Raw genomic sequence first — 26,565 nt, 5'->3', positions numbered from 1 at the left:
CCCTTAGTTAGGACACCATAAAACTGGTGACAGGTTCACTTTAAGGCCTGAGGGATACTACTGTTCGTCCTTCCTTTTGGAGGAACAGGTTGTCTTGGCTGTCTTGACCAGGGTCCTATAGGGCGAGTTAGGACACTAGGTATTCCGGTGTATGAACTCACCTACGTACCTCCTGGGGTCAGTTCATACTGGTAGTTAGTCAGGACTTTTATTAGGGGTTTACTAGGAGGTGTCCATCTCCTTTGCCTAGTTTCCAGGCCTTATTCCTTCACTCCTTTCCCTCCTATGTTCGGTGTGGTGTTTCCCTCCCACACCCAAATGTGACATGTGTGATATGAAATATTATCCATTTAAATATATATATAAAATTTGGGACAATTCAAAGTGTTTATATAATAGTGTATGTGTTTTAGGGGCATTTATTAACCCTTGATGGCTGGAGTGAATTGCCGGAACTTTCAGTGCAGGTGCCAGTGTACATTGGATTCCTTAATTAGTTACTGTACTGCCTGTCTTTTTTTTTTTTCTTACCTATTTTCATTTACTATTATTATTATTGGATGTTGTTTATTTCCACCTACCCCATATCCGCTGCCAACCCCCTTTTTTTTTTTCCGTATAGGCGAGGCTATATTCATATATCTTTACCCTGTCCATATACTCTTTCCATTCCTGGAAGTTAGGGTATTTTATAGAGCCCCAGTGTTTAACTATTATTATTTTGGCCAAGGCGGTGCCCCGGAGCCAAAGTAATTGCTCATTTTTATTTTTATTTATCTCTGGGAAGGTGCCCAAGATCGCCAAGTCAATTCCCACTTCATATTTCAGGGGGGAGCTGTTCTGCAATTTCCGAAATATTTTAGTCCAGAACTCTTTTATTCCCGGGCATTCCCACAGCAAGTGTATGTGTTCACCTCTGTCTTTATTACATTTATAGCAATTCTGTTTTCTATCTTTGTATATATTATGTAAAAAGGCTGGTGTATAGTAGAGGCGGTGTATAATTTTTAGGAGAATCCATGCATGGGCCGGGGAGATCGTAGACCTTTTAATATTTTTATAGACCGTGTCCCATATAATGGGTTCCACATTCTGCAAATCCCTTTCCCATTTACCTTCAGCTCTAAATGTAATCTGGTGTATTCGTGTTTTAACTTAGTGTAAATGTGAGATACAGCAGAGGTATTTAGCGTCAGATCATAACAGAGGTCTAAAAAAGAATTCTGTACAATATCTAAATACCTCTTGTTTTCCGTATAATATATAGCGTGTCGTAATTGTGCATATCGAAATTTATCAATAAGTGTTACTGAAATATCCGGAAGAATTTCAATTAGGGGCTTAATCTGTCCCTTATCTAAAACCTGTGAAATTAAATATATCCCCTGTTTTTCCAGTAACTAACATCACCCATTTGCTTAATTTGTGGCAAGTGTGCATTCCCCCACAAGGGGGTATATTGAACCGCTTGGGACACTCCGACCATACGTCGAACTTGTTGCCAAATGTACTCAAGCATTTTTCTGAAAGGATTTGTTATTTTCTTCTCAGAGGGGCCTTTCTCAAGAATAGAAAAAACGTCTTCCCAGGGTCTACAGTTCTCCCCAAAAACAAGCCGTATACATTTATTCTTTCGATTCCTCACACACCATCTTAGCTGTGCGGCCAAATAGTATCCTTTTAAAAAGGGGGCGGAAATGCCACCCTCTTCTTTATAAAGATACTGTATTTTGATTCTAACTCGTTTGCGCCCCCATATTAATGCATTACAGAGGTACTCCAATTTATTAAAGAACTTATCTTCTATCACTATTGGACTTGCGTTAAATACATATAGTAACATTGGTAATAATGTCTTTTTAATAAGCGCAATACGGTTTATTTGTGACAGAGGTAACCTTAACCATGTTCTAATTTTGGCCTTAACCTTGTCTATTATTGGGAGTATGTTCAATTTCTCATAATGTTCCAACTTATTCCCTATATGGATACCCAAGTAAAGTAACGATTCTGCTGGGGTCAAAACACTCACCCAATAATTATAACCCGGTGGGACAGGACGTCTCAGTGGGAGGAAATTGGATTTTTCCCAATTTATCTCATATCCAGATAAGGATCCAAATTCATCCATACTTCTCATAACCCTGGGTAGGTTCATATGCCCCTCCCCCAAAAATAATAGAGCATCGTCCGCATAAAGACTTATTTTATCGGCCTCTCCCTCACATCCGAAGCCCTGTATTTCCTTATCTGCTCTAATTTTACATGCCATTGGTTCTAAGAACAACGAAAATAGCAAAGGGGAGAGGGGGCATCCCTGATGTGTTCCCCGAGTCAGTGAAAAGTACTGCCTGTCTTTGGTATCACGCTTTTGAATTTGTGGACCAATATCTGGCCATATAAAGAAACCGTATATAGTTCTATATTTCTGTTTACTAGAATATGAAAAACAGGAGGGTTTTCTTTAGCTTTGGGCATTCACAATAGATTAGCAAAACTACAGCAATGCCCCCTTCTGGTAGCAATATGTATATTTTACAGCAGAGATTGAGGTTACTTGCCAGAAATAAAATACTACTAAAAAAAATTGGATATTTTTACTGTTTGCAAAGTTCTTTATTTTTTAATTTTATTTTTTAGATACATTGTAAGGATGAACATTTGGTGCACAAAGGGGTGACATTTTGTCACTCCATTTTAATGCCACAATTATATGTTTCTAATAGACTTTAATACACTGCTAAGAGCCAATGGTGCTTGTTACATCATATTATTCAATCTGACATCAATCTATGACTTTTACTTTCAGCTATCTTAAATCAATATCCTTGCAGGACAATAGCATAGATTTCTCTCACATGGTATAGTCCACTTATATGTACAATAGCTTGAGGACAAAAGTACTGAAAAAACTGTAAAGTTATTTTTTTTATTTTTTTTAAAGGACAATAAAATACTATGCTTATTAAGTGTGAATCATAAAATCTAACCTTCAGGGTTTAGAAAGCGTAGCCCTGAGATTTGACAGCAAAACAGAACCTTCTGAATGTTCATCAGATGTTAACTATTTATTGGTAGCCTATAGATTTGGCTTTGTCCCTTGGATAGCACCATATCATCTTTATAGGTGTACAGTTGTACAGGTGTAAGTTTTTAGTATCTATAACATTATCTTGCATACTTTTTTAGATCATACTGAAATATTTTATTTATATTGGTTTTTAATTAGTGCAAGTATTTATATAGTGCTCTATGTACATTTGTGGGTACCATCTAGTTAATGAGTACACAGAGTGGGGGGAATTAGAGTGCAAGAAACAAGCAGACACACAGCATAGGAATGATTAAGCAGCTAATAGTAATTGTTATTTTTCACCCCACATGTTTTATTCACATCTATACGGCTCAATATTTCTCTATAATGTCGTCATATATGCTGCTTCTGAGTGAAAGAGAGGCAGCAGAATCTCTTACATGTACAACTGTGTACTGTACGGGTAGACATCATGACATGTACAACTGAGGGGACAGCTCAGGGACAACTGAGAATTATAGTTGGAGCATGCAGGCCGGTAAACTGAGTGGATATAAAAAGTCTATGCACTCCTAAAAATGCCAGTTTTTGTCATGTAAAAAAAATCGGACCAAGAAGAATCATTTCTGAACTTTTTCCACCGTTAAACGGGTTCTGCAGTTTTTTTTTAAAACTGATGATCTATCCTCTGAATAGATCATCAGCATCTGATCGGCAGGGGTCCGACACCCGGGACCCCTGCCGATCAGCTGTTTGAGAAGGCAGCAGCAGTAGTGTCGCGACCTTCTTGCTGTTTACCGCAGGCCCAGTGACATTACGACTAGTATCACTAGCCTGGGCGTGGCTAAGCCCCATTCAAGTGAACAGCTGATCGGCAGAGGTCCCGGGTGTCGGACCCCTGCCGAACAGATGCTGATGATCTATCCAGAGGATAGATCATCAGTTTAAAAAAACTGCAGAAACCCTTTAATGTTGCCTATAATCTTTACAAATCAGTTGACAAACAAATTGAAATATTTTAGGGTGGCAAAATAAAAATAAAGAACTATAAAAATGTGGTTCTATAAATAAGCACTCCCTTAACCCCTTTAGGACCCTGCCATTTTTCACCTTAAGGACCAGGCCATTTTTTGCAAATCTGTCACTTTATGTGGTGATAACTTTATAACACTTTTACTTATGCAGGCCATTCTGAGATTGTTTTCTCGTCACATATTGTACTTCATGACAGTGGTAAATTTGAGTCAAAATATATAATTTTTTTAAAAATAAAAAAATTACCAAGCATTTGGAAAAATTATCAATTTTCAAAATTTTAATTTCTCTGCTTTTAAAACAGATGGTGATTCCTCCTAAAATAGTTACTACTTTACATTTCCCATATGCCTACTTCATGTTTGGATAATTTTGTAAATTACATTTTCTTTTTTTGGGACATTAGAAGGCTTAGAAGTTTAGAAGAAAATATTGAAAATTTCCAAAACCCAATTTTTAACGACCAGTTCAGGTCTAAAGTCATTTTGTGGGGCTGACATAATAGAAACCACCCATAAATGGCGCCATTTTACAAAGTACACCCCTCAAGGTATTCAAAACTGATTTTACAAACTTTGTTAACTCTTTAGGTGCTTTCACAAGAATTAAAGGAAAATGTAGATGGAATTTCAGAATTAAACTTTTTGGGCAGATTTTCAATTTTAATCAATATTTACCAGTAACAAAGCAAGGGTTAACGGCCAAACAAAACTTAATATTTATTACCCTGATTCTGTACTTTACAGAAACACCCCATATGTGGTCGTAAACTGCTGTATGGGCACACGGCAGGGTGCAGAAGGAAAGGAACGCCATATGGTTTTTGGAGGGCAGATTTCACTGGGATAATTTTAAGTTGCCCTGTCACATTTGAAGACCCCTTGATGCACCCCTAGAGTAGAAACTCCCAAAAAGTGACCCTCTTTTGGAAACTACTGAATAAGGTGGCAGTTTTGTTGGTACTATTTTAGGGTACATATGATTTTTGGTTGCTCTGTATTACACTTATTACACATCTGACAGGTTAGATCATGTGCTATTTTTATAGAGCAGGTTGTAACGGATGCAAGAATACCAAATATGACCATATTGGTTGTTTATTTTAGTTTTACATAATAAAGCATTAAAAACAAATATGATTTTTCAGTGTCTCCATTTTCTGAGAGCCATATTTTTTTATTTATTTTTTTGGGCAATTGTCTTAGGTAGGGTCTCATTTTTTGCAGGATGAGATGTTGGTTTGATTGGTACTATTTTGGGATGCGTATGACTTTTTGATCACTTGGTATTTCACTTTTTGTTATGTGAAGTGACAAAAATTAGCTTTTTTGACACAGTTTTTTTTTTTTACGGTGTTCACCTGAGGGGTTAGGTCATGTAAAATTTGTATACAGCAGGTCGTTACAGACGTGGTAATATCTAGTTTATTTGTTTTACACAATAAAAGCATTTTTGAAACAAAAAAAATCATGTTTTAGTGTCTCCATATTCTGAGAGCCATAGCTTTTTTATTTTTTGGGTGACTGTCTTATGCAGGGGCTCATTTTTTTCGGTATGAGATGAAGGTTTGATTGGTTCTATTTTAGGGTGAATATGACTTTTTGATTGCTTTGTATTACACTTTTTGTGATATAAGGTGACAAAAAATAGCTTTTTTGATTATATATATATATATTTTTTTTTTACGGTGTTCACATGAGGGGTTAGGTCATGTGATAATTTAATAGACATGGTTGTGACGGGCACGGTGATACCTAATATGTGTACCTTTTTTCATTTTTTTTTTTCACTTTTAACACAATAAAAGCATTTTTGAAACAAAAAAATCATGTTTTAGTGTCTCCGTATTCTGAGAGCCATAGTTTTTTTTTTTTTTTGCCCGATTGTTTTATTGTTTTGTGGGAAGAGGTGACTGTTTTATTGGTACTAATTTTGGGGGGCATACGCTTTTTTTTATTGCTTGGTGTTGCACTTTTTGTGATGTGAGGTGATAAAAATACCCAATGTCCTTTTTTTTATTTTTATATTTTTTTTGTCATTTTATGTGTTTTATTTAGGAAATTTTTAATGAATTTTTACTTGAAACTTTTATTTTTTTATTTTTATAAAAAAAATAAAACACTTTTTTTTTTTATCCCACTATGGAATTTCAACTTCTGGGGTCTGATGCCCTCTACAATATATTACAATACATCCTGTCAGCTTGTATGCTGACAGCCTGCCAGTGAGACTCTGCCTAAGGGCTAGATCCCACAGGCTTCCATAGAAGGCAAGCCCCGATGCCTATGAAAGGCATCAGGCTTGCCTTATCTGCCATCGTGTTGCCACTGCAGTGCGAGGACCCGATGGAGATGCGGAGGGCACCCGTACCCTCCAAAAACCCTCTGCATGCCTCGGTCAGCTTTGACAACGGCATACAAGGGGTTAATACGGTGGCATCTGTGTTTTCACCGATGTCGGCGTATGCAGCAGGGGCCCGGCTGTCGGTGATTGCTGGGTCTGTGCCGCTGATTGGGCGGGCACAGCTCATGCACACGCCCGATCAGCCCGCTGTACGTGTACGGCGCTGGTCCTTAAGGGGTTATACTAATACTTTGTTGATGTACATTTTAGATTTATGACAGCATTTAGTCTATTTGTGTAGGAGTCTATCAGCATGGCACATCTTGAGTTGAAAAAGTGCTCCAAATCTGTCAGATTGCGAGGGAATCTCATGTATACAGACCTTTTCAGGTCAACCCACCTATTTTCAATTGGAGACAGGCCTGAGCTCTGGCCAGGCTATTTCAAAACTTTGATCTTTTTCTGGCGAAGCCAGTCTTTTGTGGTGGTATACTTTGGAAAATTCTCTTCATTTTCAGCTTTTTAGCAGAGACCTGAAGATTTTGGGGGTCATTTACAAACAGATATATACCATGCTTCTCGGCCTTTTGGCTAAGATCAAGTGTAGTATCTGTTCTTATCAGTCCAGTCGAGCCTGGCTCCTGGATTGTAAACTCCATCCGTACAGGGCATACCTGAGGGCTTGCAGTACGGTATGGAAGAGAGCTGTGAACCACACAGCACCCCAGCGTGTACGGCACGGGTTTCAAGGTACCCTGGCTAGGTGACGAAGGGCTCTGCTGGATTAAAGCCAGAGGGCTGACTTGTTTGGAAGCCCGAGGTGCAATAGTGCCCCAGGAGTAGTGACCCTGGGGTGCCGGAACTCACTGGGTGTGGGATCCCTTTGAGTAATGGCACATTTGCACGCACTTCCCTTTCTCACATTTTAGCACACCACTCTTCTTGGCTCGGCTTCGGCCTTGACAAGAGAGAAATTTTTATATTTCCGGCCGAATGTCCGGGCCTTAATGGCACTCATTCACTTATTTATTTTTATGTTCACTGTGTGCACTTTTACACGTTTGTGTGTTTCAGGATTTTTAGGGCTGCGGCGCCCTTACGGGTACCCCCTCCTTGAGGTCTAGGGGGGGGTGTGGCCATATTGGTTCCTCACCCCCCTGCCAAACCCCTTGGGCTCTCCCTCCAGGGAGAGTCCAGACCTTTGTAAAGCTCCTGGCTGACGCCCTGGGTGGCAGCCTAGGCGAAAGCCGGGAGCATAGATGGGCGCACCCTCGGCTTCGGCTGAGGGTTGCCACTTGTCTCGGTCCCTTGCAGGAGCTTAACGGCCCCGGAGGGATTGGGAATGGTTTGTGGGGGGCTCTTCTCTTCGGAGAGGGCCTGCGATAGACCACGACCTGAGCACAATTTTTGTTGCACGGGTGTAGAAAGCAAGCTCTTCGGGCTTCGAATAGAAAAAAAAAAAAAAATTGAATATCTGAGTCATGTCTCAATGCCTAATTAAAGGGTAGAACATTGACTTATGGGATGACTGCCTTGCATCTGGTGGCATGAGAGGCAGAGCTTGATAAGAGCTCATTTGTAGAGTTGAGCGAACACCTGGATGTTCGGGTTCGAGAAGTTCGGCCGAACATCCCGGAAATGTTCGGGTTCGGGATCCGAACCCGATCCGAACTTCGTCCCGAACCCGAACCCCATTGAAGTCAATGGGGACCCGAACTTTTCGGCACTAAAAAGGCTGTAAAACAGCCCAGGAAAGAGCTAGAGGGCTGCAAAAGGCAGCAACATGTAGGTAAATCCCCTGCAAACAAATGTGGATAGGGAAATGAATAAAAATAAAAATTAAATAAATAAAAATTAACCAAAATCAATTGGAGAGAGGTTCCATAGCAGAGAATCTGGCTTCCCGTCACCCACCACTGGAACAGTCCATTCTCAGATATTTAGGCCCCGGCACCCAGGCAGAGGAGAGAGGTCCCGTAACAGAGAATCTGTCTTCATGTCAGCAGAGAATTAGTCTGCATGTCATAGCAGAGAATGAGGCTTCACGTCAGCCACCACTGCAACAGTCCATTGGCATATATTTAGGCCCAGCACCCAGGCAGAGGAGAGAGGTCCCGTAACAGACAATCTGGCTTCATGTCAGCAGAGAATCAGTCTGCATGTCATAGCAGAGAATCAGGCTTCACGTCACCCACCACTGCAACAGTCCATTGTCATAAATTTAGGCCCAGCACTAGTGTTGAGCGGCATGTCCCATATTCGAATTCGCGAAATTTTGTGAATATTCGAAAGAATATTCGTAAAATATTCGCGATTATTCAAATTCGTTATTATTTCGCATATGCGATAATGCATATGCTATGCAAAATTCACATGTGCGCTAATGAAATCGCCTTACGAAGATTCGCAACTCAATTCAATCACTAATGTATGAATGCAATGCCCTTTGCCTCTGTTCTGGGACAAGTGTAGATATTCGCATGTGCGCTAATAAAATCGCCTTACGAAGATTCGCACCTCAATCACTTTCTAGGGAATGTGAGACTTTTGGGAATCAATCGAGATACAGTGGGGGGTGATGACAGTAGTTGACAGAGTACAGATCAATGTAATCTGTAAGGTGGAAAGTAAAATAAAAAATACGAATTTTCGTTAATCAAATTTTACGAAGTTCTACGTATTCGCGAATATGGTGCTATACTATATGAATGCACAGGCCTTTGCCTCTCTGTTCTGGGGACAAGTGTAGATATTTGCATTTGCGTTAATAAAATCGCCTTACGAAGATTCGCAGCTCAATTCAATCACTAATGTATGAATGCAAAGCCCTTTGCCTCTGTTCTGGGACAAGTGTAGATATTCGCATGTGCGCTAATAAAATCGCCTTACGAAGATTCGCAACTCAATCACTTTCTAGGGAATGTGAGACTTTTGGGAATCAATCGAGATACAGTGGGGGGTGATGACAGTAGTTGACAGAGTACAGATCAATGTAATCTGTAAGGTGGAAAGTAAAATAAAAAATACGAATATTCGTAAATCGAATTTTACGAAGTTCTACGTATTCGCGAATATGGTGCTATACTATATGAATGCACAGGCCTTTGCCTCTCTGTTCTGGGGACAAGTGTAGATATTTGCATTTGCGTTAATAAAATCGCCTTACGAAGATTCGCAGCTCAATTCAATCACTAATGTATGAATGCAAAGCCCTTTGCCTCTGTTCTGGGACAAGTGTAGATATTCGCATGTGCGCTAATAAAATCGCCTTACGAAGATTCGCAACTCAATTCACTAATGTATGAATGCAAAGCCCTTTGCCTCTGTTCTGGGACGTGCCGATATTCGCATGTGCGCTAATAAAATCGCCTTACGAAGATTCGCAACTCAATTCACTAATGTATGAATGCAAAGCCCTTTGCCTCTGTTCTGGGACGTGCCGATATTCGCATGTGCGCTAATAAAATCGCCTTACGAAGATTCGCGCCTCAATCACTTTCTAGGCAATGTGAGTAAGATCTGAGCTGTTGGACCTTTGGGAAACAATCAATTATATGTGTACTGTAATTTTGTGGGGGGGGGAAAAAACAAAAAACGAATATTCGTTTTTACGAATATATAGCACTATATTCGAAATATTCGCGAAATCGCGAAGTTGCGATATTCGCGAAAAAAATTTGCTTTTCGAATATTCGCGCTCAACACTACCCAGCACCCAGGCAGAGGAGAGAGGTCCCGTAACAGACAATCTGGCTTCATGTCAGCAGAGAATCAGTCTGCATGTCATAGCAGAGAATGAGGCTTCACGTCAGCCACCACTGCAACAGTCCATTGGCATATATTTAGGCCCAGCACCCAGGCAGAGGAGAGAGGTCCCGTAACAGACAATCTGGCTTCATGTCAGCAGAGAATCAGTCTTCATATCATAGCAGAGAATCAGGCTTCACGTCACCCACCACTGTAAGAGTCCATTTTCATAAATTTAGGCCCAGCACACAGGCAGAGGAGAGAGGTCCCGTAACAGAGGATCTGGCTTCATGTCAGCAGAGAATCAGTCTGCATGTCATAGCAGAGAATCAGGCTTCACATCACCCAACATTGGAACAGTCCATTGGCATATATTTAGGCCCCGGCACCCAGACAGAGGAGAGGTTCATTCAACTTTGGGTAGCCTCGCAATATAATGGTAAAATGAAAATAAAAATAGGATTGAATGAGGAAGTGCCCTGGAGTCCAATAATATATGGTTAAGGGGAGGTAGTTAATGTCTAATCTGGACAAGGGACGGACAGATCCTGTGGGATCCATGCCTGGTTCATTTTTATGAACGTCAGCTTGTCCACATTGGCTGTAGACAGGCGGCTGCGTTTGAGGCCTAGTATTTAGGCGCTGGGTGACCGGTATGGATTTAGTGACAGAATTAGACTTGGAAATGCACAGAAGCGTGTGTGTGTGAAGTTATTCTGAATGACCCAATGTGCACCTTCAATATTATATACCCTTTTAGGGATAGATTTCAAATAGCTCTGATATAGCAGAAACCACTAAATTATGAAATTGCTAAATTGGGAATTGTACTTCAACCCAGAACAAAAAATGTGCTTTGACGGACACTAAATATCTTGCCCAGCAACAACAGTACAGCGGTGGGTAACGAGAGATTTAGAGGGAATTAAATTTGAGGCCTAGTATTTAGGCGCTGGGTCACCGGTATGGATTTAGTGACAGAATTAGACTTGGAAATGCACAGAAGCGTGTGTGTGAAGTTATTCTGAATGACCCAATGTGCACCTTCAATATTATATACCCTTTTTGGGATAGATTTCAAATAGCTCTGATATAGCAGGAACCACTAAATTATGAAATTGCTAAATTGGGAATTGTACTTCAACCCAGAACAAAAAATGTGCTTTGACGGGCACTAAATAACTTTCCCAGCTACAACAGGACAACGGTAACGAGAGATTTAGAGGGATTTAAATTTGAGGCCTAGTATTTAGGCGCTGGGTGACAGGTATGGGTTTAGTGACAGAATTAGACTTGGAAATACACAGTAGCGGGTGTGTGTGAAGTTATTCTGAATGACCCTATGTGCACCTTCAATATTATATACCCTTTTAGGGATAGATTTCAAATAGCTCTGATATAGCAGAAACCACTAAATTATGAAATTGCTAAATTGGGAATTGTACTTCAACCCAGAACAAAAAATGTGCTTTGACGGACACTAAATATCTTGCCCAGCAACAACAGTACACCGGTGGGTAACGAGAGATTTAGAGGGAATTAAATTTGAGGCCTAGTATTTAGGCGCTGGGTCACCGGTATGGATTTAGTGACAGAATTAGACTTGGAAATACACAGTAGCGGGTGTGTGTGAAGTTATTCTGAATGACCCTATGTGCACCTTCAATATTATATACCCTTTTTGGGATAGATTTCAAATAGCTCTGATATAGCAGGAACCACTAAATTATGAAATTGCTAAATTGGGAATTGTACTTCAACCCAGAACAAAAAATGTGCTTTGACGGGCACTAAATAACTTTCCCAGCTACAACAGGACAACGGTAACGAGAGATTTAGAGGGATTTAAATTTGAGGCCTAGTATTTAGGCGCTGGGTGACAGGTATGGGTTTAGTGACAGAATTAGACTTGGAAATACACAGTAGCGGGTGTGTGTGAAGTTATTCTGAATGACCCTATGTGCACCTTCAATATTATATACCCTTTTTGGGATAGATTTCAAATAGCTCTGATATAGCAGAAACCACTAAATTATGAAATTGCTAAATTGGGAATTGTACTTCAACCCAGAACAAAAAATGTGCTTTGACGGACACTAAATATCTTGCCCAGCAACAACAGTACAGCGGTGGGTAACGAGAGATTTAGAGGGAATTAAATTTGAGGCCTAGTATTTAGGCGCTGGGTCACCGGTATGGATTTAGTGACAGAATTAGACTTGGAAATACACAGTAGCGGGTGTGTGTGAAGTTACTCTGAATGACCCTATGTGCACCTTCAATATTATATACCCTTTTTGGGATAGATTTCAAAGAGCTCTGATATAGCAGGAACCACTAAATTATGAAATTGCTAAATTGAGAATTGTATTTCAACCCAGAACAAGAAATGTGCTTGAACGGACACTAAATAACTCGCCCAGCTACAGCACTAGGGACAGATTTAGCTGGATATAAATTTGAGGCCTAGTATTTAGGCGCTGGGTGACCGGTATGGATTTAGTGACAGAATTAGACTGGGATATGGCCAAAAAATGAACAGACTATTGCTGGTTAAATGCACTTGGTGTGACAGCTTCACCCTGATGTAGGCTTTAGCCAAAAAACAACCACACCATTGAGGGTTAAATGCACTTGGTGACAGGCGCAGCTTGCCCCTGATTTTGTATATGGCCAAAAAATGAACAGACTATTGCTGGTTAAATGCACTTGGTGTGACAGCTTCACCCTGATGTAGGCTTTAGCCAAAAAACAACCACACCATTGAGGGTTAAATGCACTTGGTGACAGGCGCAGCTTGCCCCTGATTTTGTATATGGCCAAAAAATGAACAGACTATTGCTGGTTAAATGCACTTGGTGTGACAGCTTCACCCTGATGTAGGCTTTAGCCAAAAAACAACCACACCATTGAGGGTTAAATGCACTTGGTGACAGGCGCAGCTTGCCCCTGATTTTGTATATGGCCAAAAAATGAACAGACTATTGCTGGTTAAATGCACTTGGTGTGACAGCTTCACCCTGATGTAGGCTTTAGCCAAAAAACAACCACACCATTGAGGGTTAAATGCACTTGGTCGCAGCTTGTGCTGGCGCACCACAAGACACAAAATGGCCGCCGATCACCCCAGAAAAATGAGACTGACAAACGGTCTGTGCAGCCTAAAAACAGTGAGCAATTGAGGATCAGCAGCTCAATGATCCACAGCTGCAGATCGATCAGTTAATCAAGTCCTTTGGAGGAGTTAATCTGCCTAATCTCGCCCTACTGTCGCAGCCGCAACCTCTCCCTACGCTAATCAGAGCAGAGTGACGGGCGGCGCTATGTGACTCCAGCTTAAATAGAGGCTGGGTCACATGGTGCTCTGGCCAATCACAGCCATGCCAATAGTAGGCATGGCTGTGATGGCCTCTTGGGGCAAGTAGTATGACGCTTGTTGATTGGCTGCTTTGCAGCCTTTCAAAAAGCGCCAAGAAAGCGTCACAAAAGCGCGAAGAAAGCGACGAACACCGAACCCGAACCCGGACTTTTACGAAAATGTCCGGGTTCGGGTCCGTGTCACGGACACCCCAAAATTCGGTACGAACCCGAACTATACAGTTCGAGTTCGCTCATCCCTACTCATTTGCATCCCTTTCTTCTGTAAATTCTGTGTAATGCTTGTTGGGTCAAAGCACTCACTGTACAACTTGATTAATTCCTTGAGGTATGTACTTCATTTTTCTCCTTTCCTTCTGAGCCCTGCTGTGTGCCCATGAAGATATTTACGACCATATACAGTACAGACCAAAAGTTTGGACACACCTTCTCATTCAAAGAGTTTTCTTTATTTTCATGACTATGAAAATTGTAGATTCACACTGAAGGCATCAAAACTATGAATTAACACATGTGGAATTATATACATAACAAAAAAGTGTGAAACAACTGAAAATATGTCATATTCTAGGTTCCTCAAAGTAGCCACCTTTTGCTTTGATTACTGCTTTGCACACTCTTGGCATTCTCTTGATTCTCGCCAGGTCATTTGACCCCCCGTATCGGCGATCGCAGAAAACCGCAGGTCCATTCGGGTCTCCGGTGACCCGATGAACCGGAAAAAGACTGCGATCGGTGGCGTGATTATACACCACCAATCGCAGTACGAAGATTTGAAGAGGCGGTGCTGGCCCTAGTGCTGAATGCTGCTGTCCAGGGTGCTGATTGGTGCAGGGGAGAGAGGCGCAAGATTCAAACTTCCTGCGCTGCTCTCTCCCCTCCTCTTCCTGTTCTGCATGAGCACCCTGCAGCACTGTCCAGCACCAGCTCCTGAGTCATCAGCATCCATCACCCTCCTGCACCCATCGCCATCCAGGTAGGTTAGGGTCAGTGAGGGAGAGGCACCATTAGGCAGGGATAGAAGGGAAAAGTTAGTTAGGAAAAAAATTAAATAAAATAACTTTTATCTAAACTTTCTTTGTTCCATCTTTCAGACCCCAGACCCTCCCTGCCACTTGCCCCCACCACCAGCCTCGGCCCACCAAATAAGCCCACTGGAGCCCCCTGCTGATGAACTTAGCTGGTGTCCCCCAGTGGCCTTTGAGCCCGAAATTACGGATTTTGCTGGCAATCCTGGAATCCAGATTCCCACAGTGGGGTTTACTGAAATTTACTTTTTTAGTTTTTTTTTCAGTAACCCACTGGTGAATCTGATGGTGGAGCAGACGAATCTGTACGCCCAACAGTTCGTCGCTCAAAACCCGGGCTCATTTTTGGCTAGACCCGGTGGCTGGACGTCGGTCAGTGCAGCCGAGATGAGGACATTTTGGGGCCTCGTGCTGCATATGGGTCTAGTGCAAAAACCCAGTGTCAGGCAATACTGGAGTGGGGACGTCCTATACCAGACCCCACTCTACAGTATGGTCATGACACGTCCCCGGTTTGAGGCCATCCGGAAATGTCTGCATTATTCCGATAATGCAGCATGTCCCCCCCCCGAGGTGATCCTGCCTATGACCGTCTGTATAAGATACGGCCGGTCATCGATCACTTTGGGGCCAAATTCATGAAGGCCTACGTACCTGGAAGGGAGGTCGCGGTTGATGAGTCTCTCGTTGCATTCAAGGGAACACTCAGTTTCTGCCAATACATTCTCGAGGTATGGCATGAAGCTATACAAAATTTGTGAGAGTACCTCAGGGTACACTTACAAATTTCGTGTGTACGAGGGGCGCGATTCCCTATATTCAACCCCCAGAATGTCCCCCCACTCTGGGTGTTAGCGGGAAACTCGTGTGGGACCTTATGTACCCACTGCTGGATAACGGTTACCACTTGTACGTGGATAACTTTTATACCAGCATTCCCTTGTTCAGGTCCCTTGCCGCCAGATCCACGTTCGCTTGTGGGACCGTGCGGAAAAATCAACGTGGCCTCCCTGCCTACCCCCTCCAGGTACCTATCCCCAGGGGTGAGACCCGTGCCCTTATCAGTGGAAACCTGTTGCTGGTCAGGTATAAGGACAAGAGGGATGTCCTTATGCTGTCCACAATCCACGGTAACAGCACCACCCCCGTCTCTGTGCGAGGTACCGTGCCAACGGTCCTCAAGCCCAATTGTATCGTCGACTACAATCGGTATATGGGAGGAGTTGATCTCTCTGATCAAGTCCTCAAGCCATATAATTCCATGCGCAAAACCCGGGCATGGTACAAAAAAGTTGTGGTCTACTTGGTACAGGTTGCCATGTACAACTCTTTTGTACTATCCCAAAGCGCTGGCAGCACAGGGACATTCCTCCAGTTCTATGAGGCAGTCCTCAAGGCCCTGATCTTTTTGGACCGGCAAAGAGCAGGCCATAGTACCTCGGGAACAGGAGGCGCCCGGATCATCCCTGGCCAACACTTTCTAGGTGTGGTCCCCCATACTGGAAAGAAGGGACGAACCCAAAACAAGTGCAGAGTCTGTCGCAGGAGGGGGATACGGAAGGACACCACCACTCAGTGCCACACGTGCCCCGATCATCCGGGCCTCTGCGTTATCAATTGCTTCAGGGAGTATCACACTTCCATGGAGTACTAAATTTTTATAATGCCCAACAGTCCCCTAGAGAACATAAAAAACTATGGCACTCAGACTTTGGAGACACGGAAACAAATTTTTTCCCCCAAAAAAATATAAGTTTTAGTGCAGACATCCTCAAACTGCGGCCCTCCAGATGTTGTAAAACCGGTCCCACTGTGAACGAGAAAGAGCGTCAGCTATACCATTCTCTTGCATGCCCAGACAACCTACAGCCATCAGCAGGGCATGGTGGTAATTGTAGTTTTACAACATCTGGAGGGCCGCAGTTTTAGGATGCCTGCTTAGTGTCTCCAAAGTCTGAGAGCCATACATATTGGGCATCGTCGCGTGCGTAAAAGTCATCGCTATAAAAATAACATTTGACCAAACCCCTCGGATGAACAGCGTTAAAAATATAAAATAAAAACTGTGCCAAAACACCCATTTTTGGGCAAAATATCCATTTGAATCCTTTTTTCCGGTAATAAAGCAAGGGTTAACAGCCAAACAAAACTAAATATTTATTGCCCTGATTCTGTAGTTTTCAGAAACACCCCATATGTGGTTGTAAATGGCTATATAGCCGCACAACAGGGCATAGAACGAAGGGAACTCCATATGGTTTCTGGAAGGCAGATTTTGATGGACTGTTTTTTTTTTTTTTTTTACACCATGTCCCATTAGAAGCCCCCCTGATGTAGCCTAGACTAGAAACTCCAAAAAAATTACCCCATCTAAGAAACTACACCCCTCAAGGTATTCAAAAGTTACTTTACAAACTATGTTTAGGTGTTCCACAAAACTAAATAGCGAATGTAGAAACAATTTTAGAATTTAAATTTTTTGTTACCTTGCCTCAAAAAAGAGTAATATAGAGCAACCAAAAATCATATTTACCCCTAAAATAGTCCCAAAACAACAACCACCTTATCTCGTAGTTTCCTAGATGGGGTCACTTTTATGGAGTTTCTACTCTAGGGGTGCATCAGGGGGCTTGAAAGGGTACATGGTGTAAATAAACCAGTCTAGCAAAATCTGCCTTCCAAAAACCATATGTCAGGCATCCTCAAACTGCGGCCCTCCAGCTGTTGCAAAACTACAACTCCCAGCATGCCTGAACAGCCTACAGCTATCAGCCTACAGCAGGGCCATGTGGGAGTTGTAGTTTTACAACAGCTGGAGGGCCGCAGTTTGAGGATGCCTGATCTATGTCCTGCCGTTTAGCCAAATAGTAGTTTACGATCACATATGGGGTGTTTCTGCAAACTACAGAATCAGGGCAACCCATTTTTAGTTTTGTTTTGCTGTTAACCCATTTTTTCCAGTAATAAAGTAAGGGTTAACATGGAAAATTTTCCAAAAAATAGAAATTTCTAAATTGTTTCTCCATCTGCCATTAACTCTTGTGGAACACCTAAAGGGTTAACAAAGTTTGTAAACCCAGTTTTGAATACCTTGAGGGGTGTACTTTCTTAGATGGAGTCACTTTTTTGAAATTTCTATTCTAGGGGTGCAACGGGGGGCTTCAAATGGGACATGGTATAAACAAAACCAATCCTGCAAAATCTGCCTTGCAAAACCCATATGGTGTTCCCCTCCTTCTATGTCCTCCCGTTTGGCCAAACCGTAGTTTACGACCACATATGGGGTGTTTCTGCAAACTAAAGAATCAGGGAAACCCATTTTGAGTTTTATTTGGCAGGTAACCCTTGTTTTTTTTCAGGAAAAAATTGATTATATTGGAAAATTAAAATAAAAATAAAAAAATTCTTAAAATGTATGTCCATTTGCCATGAAGTCTTGTGGAAGACCTAAAGGGTTAACAAAGTTTTTAATAAAACTGTTTTGAAAACCTTGAGGGGTGTAGTTTCTAGAATGGGGTCATTTTTGGGTGGTTTCTATTATGTAAGCCTCACAAAGTGACTTCAAACCTGGATTTTGAAGATTTCTGAAAAATTGCAAAATTTGCTTCTAAACTTCTAAGCCAAACATTTGCTTCTAAACATCCCCAAAAAATAAAATATCATTCCCAAAATGCTACAAACATGAAGTAGACATATGGGGAATGTAAAGTAATCAATCATTTTTTGGGGGTATTACTATGTATTACAGAAGTAGAGAAACTGAAACTTTGAAATTTGCAAATTTTCCAAAATTTTTGGTAAATATGGTATTTTTTAATGCAAAAAATTAACTTTTTTGACCCAATGTTAGCAGTGTCATGAAGTACAATATGTGACGAAAAAACAATCTCAGAACGGCCTGGGTAAGTCAAAGCGTTTTAAAGTTATCAGCACTTAAAGTGACACTGGTCAGATTTGCAAAAAATGGCCAAGTCCTTAAGGGGTTAAGAATGAATCTTTCAGATAAGGCCTCTTTCACATGGGCGAGTTTTCAGTGATTTTCAGACATCACTTGTGCGTTGAGTGAAAATCGCAGCATGCTCTATATTGTGTTTTTCACGCAATGCAGACCCCATAGCAGTGAATGGGGCTGGGTGAAAATCGCAAGAATCCTCAAGCAAGTGCGGATACGGTGCGATTTTCACGCATGGTTGCTAGGAGATGATCGGGATGGGGACCCGATCATTACTATTTTCCCTTATAACATGGTTATAAGGGAAAATAATAGCATTCTTAATACAAAATGATTAGTAAAATAGGGATGGAGGGTTAAAAAAAGAATTAAATTTTTTTTTTAATCACCTCATCCATCTGTCTTCTTCTTTGATGACCTGGGAGGAAAAAGACCTTTGGTGATGAATCATGTGATGAGCGCAGTGATGTCACCAAAGGTCCTTTTTTCCCAGATCATCAGCATCTGATCGACAGGGGTCCCACACCCGGGACCCCTGCCGATCAGCTGTTTGAGAAGGCAGCAGCAGTAGTGTCGCGGCCTTCTCGCTGTTTACCGCAGGCCCAGTGACGTCACGACTAGTATCACTAGCCTGGGCGTGGCTAAGCTCCATTCAAGTGAACAGAGTTTAGCCCCGCCCAGGCCAGTGATACTAGTCGTGACGCTACTGCCAGCGCTGCTGCCTTCTCAAACAGCTGATCGGCAGAGGTCCGGGGTGTCGGACCCCTGCCGAACAGATGCTGATGATCTATCCAGAGGATAGATCATCAGTTTAAAAAAAACTGCAGAAACCCTTTAATGTTGCCTTTATTCTTTACAAATCAGTTGACAAACAAATTGAAATATTTTAGGGTGGAAAAATAAAAATAAAAAGTACTATAATAATGTGGTTCCATAAATAAGCACTCCCTTGACCCCTTTAGGACCCTGCCATTTTTCACCTTAAGGACCAGGCCATTTTTGCAAATCTGTCACTTTATGTGGTGATAACTTTATAACACTTTTACTTATCCAGGCCATTCTGAGATTGTTTTCTCGTCACATATTTTACTTCATGACACTGGTAAATTTGAGTCCAAATATTGCAGAAGACAGAAGAGAAGCCGGGCTGCACAAACAATTTGATGAGGTGAGTTAAATATTTTAAAAAAAAATTTAACCCCTCCAGCCCTATTTTACTAAGCATTCTGTATTAAGAATGCTATTATTTTCCCTTATAACCATGTTATAAGGGAAAATAATAAAATCTACACAACACGTAACCCAAACCCGAACTTTTGTTGTAGAAGTTCGGATCTGGGTACCAAACATGCCGATTTTTCTCACACGCGTGCAAAACGCATTAAAATGCTTTTCACTTGCGATGAAAAATCAAGCATTTTCCCGTGACGCACCCGCATCTTATCCGGCCCTCACACGTGACGCCCGTGTGAAAGAAGCCTAAGTGTCCCATGTAATTGTGCTTCTTATCAGCTGGTAAATGACCAGTCTTTTGTCATCTGATTTAATCTTTTATGCAGCATTAAAGATGCTCAATTAGCGGTAGTAATCGTTCCTTCCCATATACTTTGGCCAGTGTTCTAGACCAATGCAGCATGTACAAATCATCAAGTATATACAGTGCCTGTCCCCCCAAAAAAATCACAAACTCTTTAGCTTTTATTAAGGCACGCATTCGCTGTGGCATTGTTTCGATAAGCTTCTGCAATGTCACTAGATTTATTTCCATCAAGTGTTGCACTAATTTTTCACCAAGATCTTGCATTGATGATGGCAGAGTCTGACCGCTGTGCAAAGCCTTCTCCAGCACATCCCAAAGATTCTCAATGGGGTTTAGGTCTGGACTCTGTGGTGGCCAATCCATGTGTGAAAATTATGTCTCGTGCTCCCTGAACCACTCTTTCACTGCCCGATGATGCACGCCGAGTCAGTCATGGTGGCGCCGCATTCGTCAGGAGAAGGGGTGGAACGCAAGCCATGCGTTTCAGCCCGCCTCCCAAGGAAGCGTAGCGGCGTCCCCACGTGACCCGGTGCACAGCGCATCGTAGCATAGCGCTGTATCAGCCAATCAAAGCAGGAAGAGGTCGGAGATGTGAAAGTATTAGAACTGCATCTACCATGCTAGACACTATTATTCATATTAGGAAGTCCAGTATACGGAGTCCACAAGATTTTATAGTGTGTGGGGGAATTTTTGCCCATTCATCCAGAAGAGCATTTGTGAGGTCAGACACTGATTAGACAAGAGGGTCTAGCTCGCAATCCCCATTTGAGTTCAACTGAAAGGTGTTCTATAGGGTTGAGGCCAGGGCTCTGTGCAGGCCAGTCAAGCTCTAGTTCCAGTCAAGAGCCAAACTCACTAAACCATGCCTTTATGGACCTTGGTTTGTGCATTGGGGAGTCATGCAGAAAAAAGGCCCTCCTTATACTGTTCCTATAAGGTTGGAAGCAAATAATTGTCCAAAATATCTTGGCATGCTGCCCGAAGCATTCAGATTTTCTTTAACTGGAACAAAGGGGACTAGACTCACCCTGAAAAACAACCCCATATAATTATTACCTCCTCCACCAAACTTGACACAATGCAGTCAGTCAGGTAAGGTTCTATTGGAATTCTCTAAACCCGAACTCATCCATCAGACTGCAAAGCATTATTTGTCACTCCACAGAACACATTTCCACTGCTATATCCATTGAAGTAATCTGCAAAGCAATTGAAGTGGTCTAAATGCAAAAAGCCCACTGGGCGGAAGCCATCCATTGACTATTGTTCAGCTCTATTAAGGCAATAGTAACTGTTCTTTCCCTGCAATATATTATCTGATCACATGTTGGGTATACATACCTGGATAAGTTTGGAAGACAGTTTTAGAACATTATTCACAATACTGAGCTGTTCCTTCTTGTTTGGCTTCTTTTCCATTTTCAGATATATGTTGATCTTCAGAGGAATAAAAGATGCATAGAACTTCAAAAAATTATAATTCATGATACACTTAAAAAACCAGTATAGCTACTTGTATATTTACTGAGTTAATGCACAACTGGCATACATTTTATTTTTATGGCAAAGCAAATATGCTGTTTCATAGAAGGACATGTCATTAAGATGCATCTCAAAGTGCAGGACACCACCAAAACTGTCTAAAAACACCAATCTGAATACAAATCAATTAAAAGAATAACTCTGACCGTTCTGTTGTCCTATTAGAGTAAAGCCAAAAAACTGGGTTTTTGGGAGGTGTTATCAATACCCTGAATGTATTTGTACTGATGCTCCTTGTGGAGATAATTGCTATGGTTATACAATTATAAAAACAGTGCTCAGATATTTTTCTCACAGAGATTCTATAAAACCGGCTCAGAGCTCATCTTGCACAATATTACAATGCTGCTTTGCTACAGATGCAATCTCACAGAAACAATAAAAAGTGATGTAGAACTATTTCATATCAATCCATTGAGGTTTTGATGATTGTAACAGACACAAAAGTGTTTTCCATTTGCCAAAGTGTTTTTGCAATCTAATTGCAATCATTGTTCTTCTCAAATAGAATTCTCACTATAATATTGCATTTTAGTCTATGGCTCAAATTAGTTTATAATAGCCAAAATGACTACATAAAGGATTCATCAGATGGATGTAAATTCTGCCTGTTGCTGTAGTAGTTATAAGCAATCCATTCATCCTTTCTGAGAAACAACAGCATGATGCGGGTAATGCAGTAATCACAAATTAAAGGTGTTTCTCAAGCTTATAAAATACATTAAAGTAGCTAAATGTGTTTTAATAGTAATTGTTTTTTTGGCTGTTGCCTAGCTCTGAGCAGCACTGTTGTTTTGATGCTGCTAAGGCTTGCTGTGGGTGGGATTACCAGTGTAATCTCTCCTATGTGCAAAGTAGTGTTTACAGACTGTACTCAAATTCGAAGGCTCTGCTATTGGACAGAGTTCTGCTATACTGCAAGCCTAGCAAATAAAATATGTCTTCCCCAGACACAGTGAGAAAGGGAAAAGAGCAAAAAAGAACCATAACAAAGTGGGAAGAGAAGAGGCATGTGAGGTTCTGTAGTACAGAAGGGGCATTGGTCATGTCAAGTATAGTCATGTGACTGCATCCGAGACTGACTTATGATGCATTTCAGCTAGACATTACATTAGTAAGTGATAAATTATTAGGTCAGAGAACGCTTGTCAAAGATTTACAACTTCGCCATGGTTTGCCGGCAGCAAAATAGTCAAAAGGCAACTCAACCACATCCGTCATATCTGCATAATGGGGTACATTGTGTGCTTTTTCTTAAATTGAAATTGATGGTTACTATGCAAATCTGGCTCAGATCCAGAAGGCAGTGCCCCAGTTGCTGCACATCCTGCATCATTGCTAAAGATTCCAACATTGTGAAAATGTCAATCAGTATAGTGAAAGTCCAAGGGAACTAAAGACACAAAATGACTGTTATTTATTTGTAACTGCAGGAAAATACAGATTGCAGCAGGGTATCTTGCAGCAGCCACAGGGATGACAGCCAGGCATAGCATCTACAGAAAATGACATGTAAAGATATTTTAGGCTTGCAATATGTATCCCGTTGACCGCTGCCCACAGAGGCAAATTGCCCGATACACAGCACCTGGGGGTGGGTACTGTTTGATTCCAGGTTTAGTCTTCAGAGTTATTCAAGCGGTATCATCATCTGGAGATGATGTCATCATTATAGAAGTGGCAGTGTCATGGTGCTGTGGACTTTTGAGCACCAGTATATAAAAGGGTTAATTATTTAGTTATGGGCAATACATTACCCAATCATAATTTATTTTACTAATTAAGGAGAATGTATCACCTATTTATTAACTGATTTAAACAAGGTAGTGAAAGATTCTTCTTTTCTTATATATTATTATTTTGTTTGTAGATATTTTAATCTATTTTCTGGACATGATTATGGGCGCTGCCATCTGCTTTACAGTAGTCATATGAACCATAGGAACATGTGGTCTGGAGATAACTCATTGACTTGGGAGAGTGTAGTGGGCATACTTCGTGACCTGTGCAAGGGTCATTGGGTAGGGAGGGGGAGGAAGTGAGATGTGACCATTGTGAATGGTGGACCCTGTGTGAACAGGAAGTGTCAGTATGTTATGAGATCAGTGGCAGGTGTGAAAATGATAAGAAAACATAAAAAAAAAATACACAGACAAAATAAATATGTTTACCATAGAAAATTGATTTAAACAATAATTCATTTTCTGATGGCACATTCCCTTTAATGAGTGATATTAGATATATTCACCACTTACCTCTTCAGTTAGTAGTATTGACACATTACTGTATTTCTTGTTGGTGTCAGATCCTAAGGAAGTTAGACGTAGAAGGTAGATTAGCAATGCTGCCTCCCAGATGAGCAGCTCCCAGTTATAAACATAGTTTAGGAATGTTGTGTGTCCATGAAGAACCTGTGCGGAAAGATCACAGAACTTTATTGTATACCGGTTTACCCATTTCGCAAAATATCAACAGTCTTTTTAGAATACCACTTTTGCTTGTATTCAAATTTTTTTTTATGAATGTAATATTAAGTTGACATTTTTTGCAGGGTCACATGTTACATGTAGCATTTGCACATTGGACCTCACTGATTAGATATTGATATCTGTACCACCCATACATATCATGGGAAACCGTAGTGCCGGGCTGGGGACAAGTAGGGAATTAGCTTACATGGCACTAAGGTACATACGGTATATGTGGGGCACTATACAAAGCATCATTTTATTTGTAGGACTTAGGAGGTTCTATCGCTATGGTACAATTTTATATGGGGCATTATCTGTATTATGGTACAATATACTATAGGGCAGTATCTTAGAACACTAATAACTATATTGATATTTTGGGGTGCCTCAATGTGTATGATTCTATTAACCCCTTACTGACCAGGGATTTGTTAAGTTTTTTTTCATCATCATATTCCAAGAGCTATAACTTTTTAACTTTTCCGGTTATGTAGCCGATGGCTTGCTTTTTTGCAGGACAAGTTGTAGTTTTTAGTGGTGCCATTTTGGGGTACATGATACATTTTTATTACAGTAACTTTTTCTGGGAGGGAGATGCGAAAAAAACAGCAATACTGCCACTGAGTTTTTACATTATAAATGTTATGTCGTTCATTTATTCTCTGGGTCAGTGATACCAAATATGTATAGTTTTTTGGTTTTTTTTACGTTTTACTACTTGTACAATAAACCCCCCCCCCCCCTTTTTTTTTTTAAAGAAGAAAATGTTTTTGCATCTCTGCATCCCAGGACCCACAACTTTTTTATTTTTCTTTCTCTGGAGCTGTGTGAGGGCTTGCTTTTTGAGGGAGAACTTGTAGTTTTTATTGGTATCATTTTGTGGTACATAACACTTTTTTTTATAGATTTTTATTCAATTCTTTTTGTGGGAAATATGCAAAAATGATTCTAGCATTTTTGTATTTATTATAATTTTTTTATGATATTTACCTTTTGGGATAAACTAAATGATAATTGCATAGTGCAGGTAATTATGAACACGGCGATACCAAATATGTGGAGGAGATTCTATTTCTGTAATTTTTTCCATTGAAAAGTGTTTTTTAATGGAAAAAAATGTGTATTTTGAACTTGGAATTTTGGAATTTTTTTGTAACCATTTAATAGTTCCACAAGGGGACTATAATAGGGGATCATTTGATCGCTTTTAAAATACATTGCATTATTCCTGTAGTGCAATGTATTTTGCCTGCGGCATTCAAGGAGTTAAACAGCCCAAATGGGTGCGTTGGCTGGTCATTTGAGCAGGATCGGGCTGATATGTTACAGCCGTGCCCCCCGCTCCTATGCAGCACTTAGACTGGGCTGCTGTCAAAATCTGGTGGTCCAGCCTAAGGCCCCTTAGTGACCGCTGTAAAACAGGCATCGTGATGATCGCTAATGGATTAAAGGGGTTTTCTGCTTTCCCCTGGCAGTGGAGCAGTATAATTACAGCTTATTTGCTTGAATGGGATGGAATATAACTACAACTACTCCTTCCCTTTTATGCAGAAGTTATGCAGAGGTTTAGGCACAAGTTTGACTCACAATTACTGTTAAGCAACTTGAAGATTAAATGGTCTTCAAACGACATACAGATGACACATTCCCTTTGTATTTTATAAAAAAAAAAAAAATATATATATATATATATATATATATATATATATTTTCCACTTTTACATTTTCAAAATACCCAAAAAAGGAAAAGGGTTTGAAGCAAAAGTTTGGACATCGTGCATGGTTAGTACCTAGCTTTGGCAAGTATAACAGTGATTTTGACCAGGGCAGGGGTGTCCAAACTTTTGCATGCCACTGTATTCATGCCCAAGCCTGAGAACAGGCCATCAATATAGACTTTAATTATTTACATGGCACTGTTAACTGTTGGGCATTCACTGTCTTTTACTAAAGTAAAGTATTTAGGAAGGTGGAATTGAGCTGAGAAAACATGGAACTAAAGATTTCTGTGCACACATTCTGCAGAGGTGAGTTGTAGCTATAAGTCCACATGGTAGTCTGGCCAAGAAGAAGAAGACTGGGAAGGTGAAGAACTTTCACCTTTCAGTCACAGAATGTATTAATTATGTGTTTGATAATTTTTTTATTTAGTTGTCCAGTCTGCATATAGTGATATTATTTAGTAATTGTATATGGTCATTATTTAATCACAATATGGGGGTATTATCTATTGATGGTATGGTATTATTCAGTGATTGTATGGTGGTATTATATAGTTAGACTATGTAGGTATTATCCATTGATGGTATGGTATTATTCAGTGATTGTATGGTGGTGGTATTTAATCACATTATGGTGAAAACATTCACTCACTCCATTATTCTATGACTGTCTGATGATACTATGTAGAAACCATATGGCAGTATTATTCAGTCACTGTTTGGTGATATTATTTAGTCACTGTATTTATTAGTACTTGGTAACTAGGCTAA

At 40.8% G+C, this 26,565-nt stretch overlaps 1 protein-coding gene and 1 pseudogene across 3 annotated transcripts in view; one reads left to right on the top strand and one right to left on the bottom strand.

The window, feature by feature from the left end:
* The window catches only part of PHTF1 (putative homeodomain transcription factor 1), a 272,612-nt gene that overhangs the window by 13,115 nt on the left and 232,932 nt on the right, over window positions 1-26,565 (bottom strand). For all 3 annotated transcript variants that reach the window (XM_044283480.1, XM_044283481.1, XM_044283482.1), the window contains 2 exons: window positions 23,858-24,013; window positions 21,402-21,497 (listed from right to left, as the gene is read on the bottom strand). In XM_044283480.1, the coding sequence (XP_044139415.1) occupies window positions 21,402-21,497; window positions 23,858-24,013 (252 nt within the window). The remainder of the gene's footprint in view (window positions 1-21,401; window positions 21,498-23,857; window positions 24,014-26,565) is intronic.
* LOC122933583 lies at window positions 6,984-7,071 on the top strand (annotated as a pseudogene).

This window comes from Bufo gargarizans, chromosome 3 (assembly GCF_014858855.1).
Source record: "Bufo gargarizans isolate SCDJY-AF-19 chromosome 3, ASM1485885v1, whole genome shotgun sequence".
Taxonomy (NCBI): Eukaryota; Metazoa; Chordata; class Amphibia; order Anura; family Bufonidae; genus Bufo; species Bufo gargarizans.
This window is presented reverse-complemented; position numbering and strand designations above follow the sequence as displayed.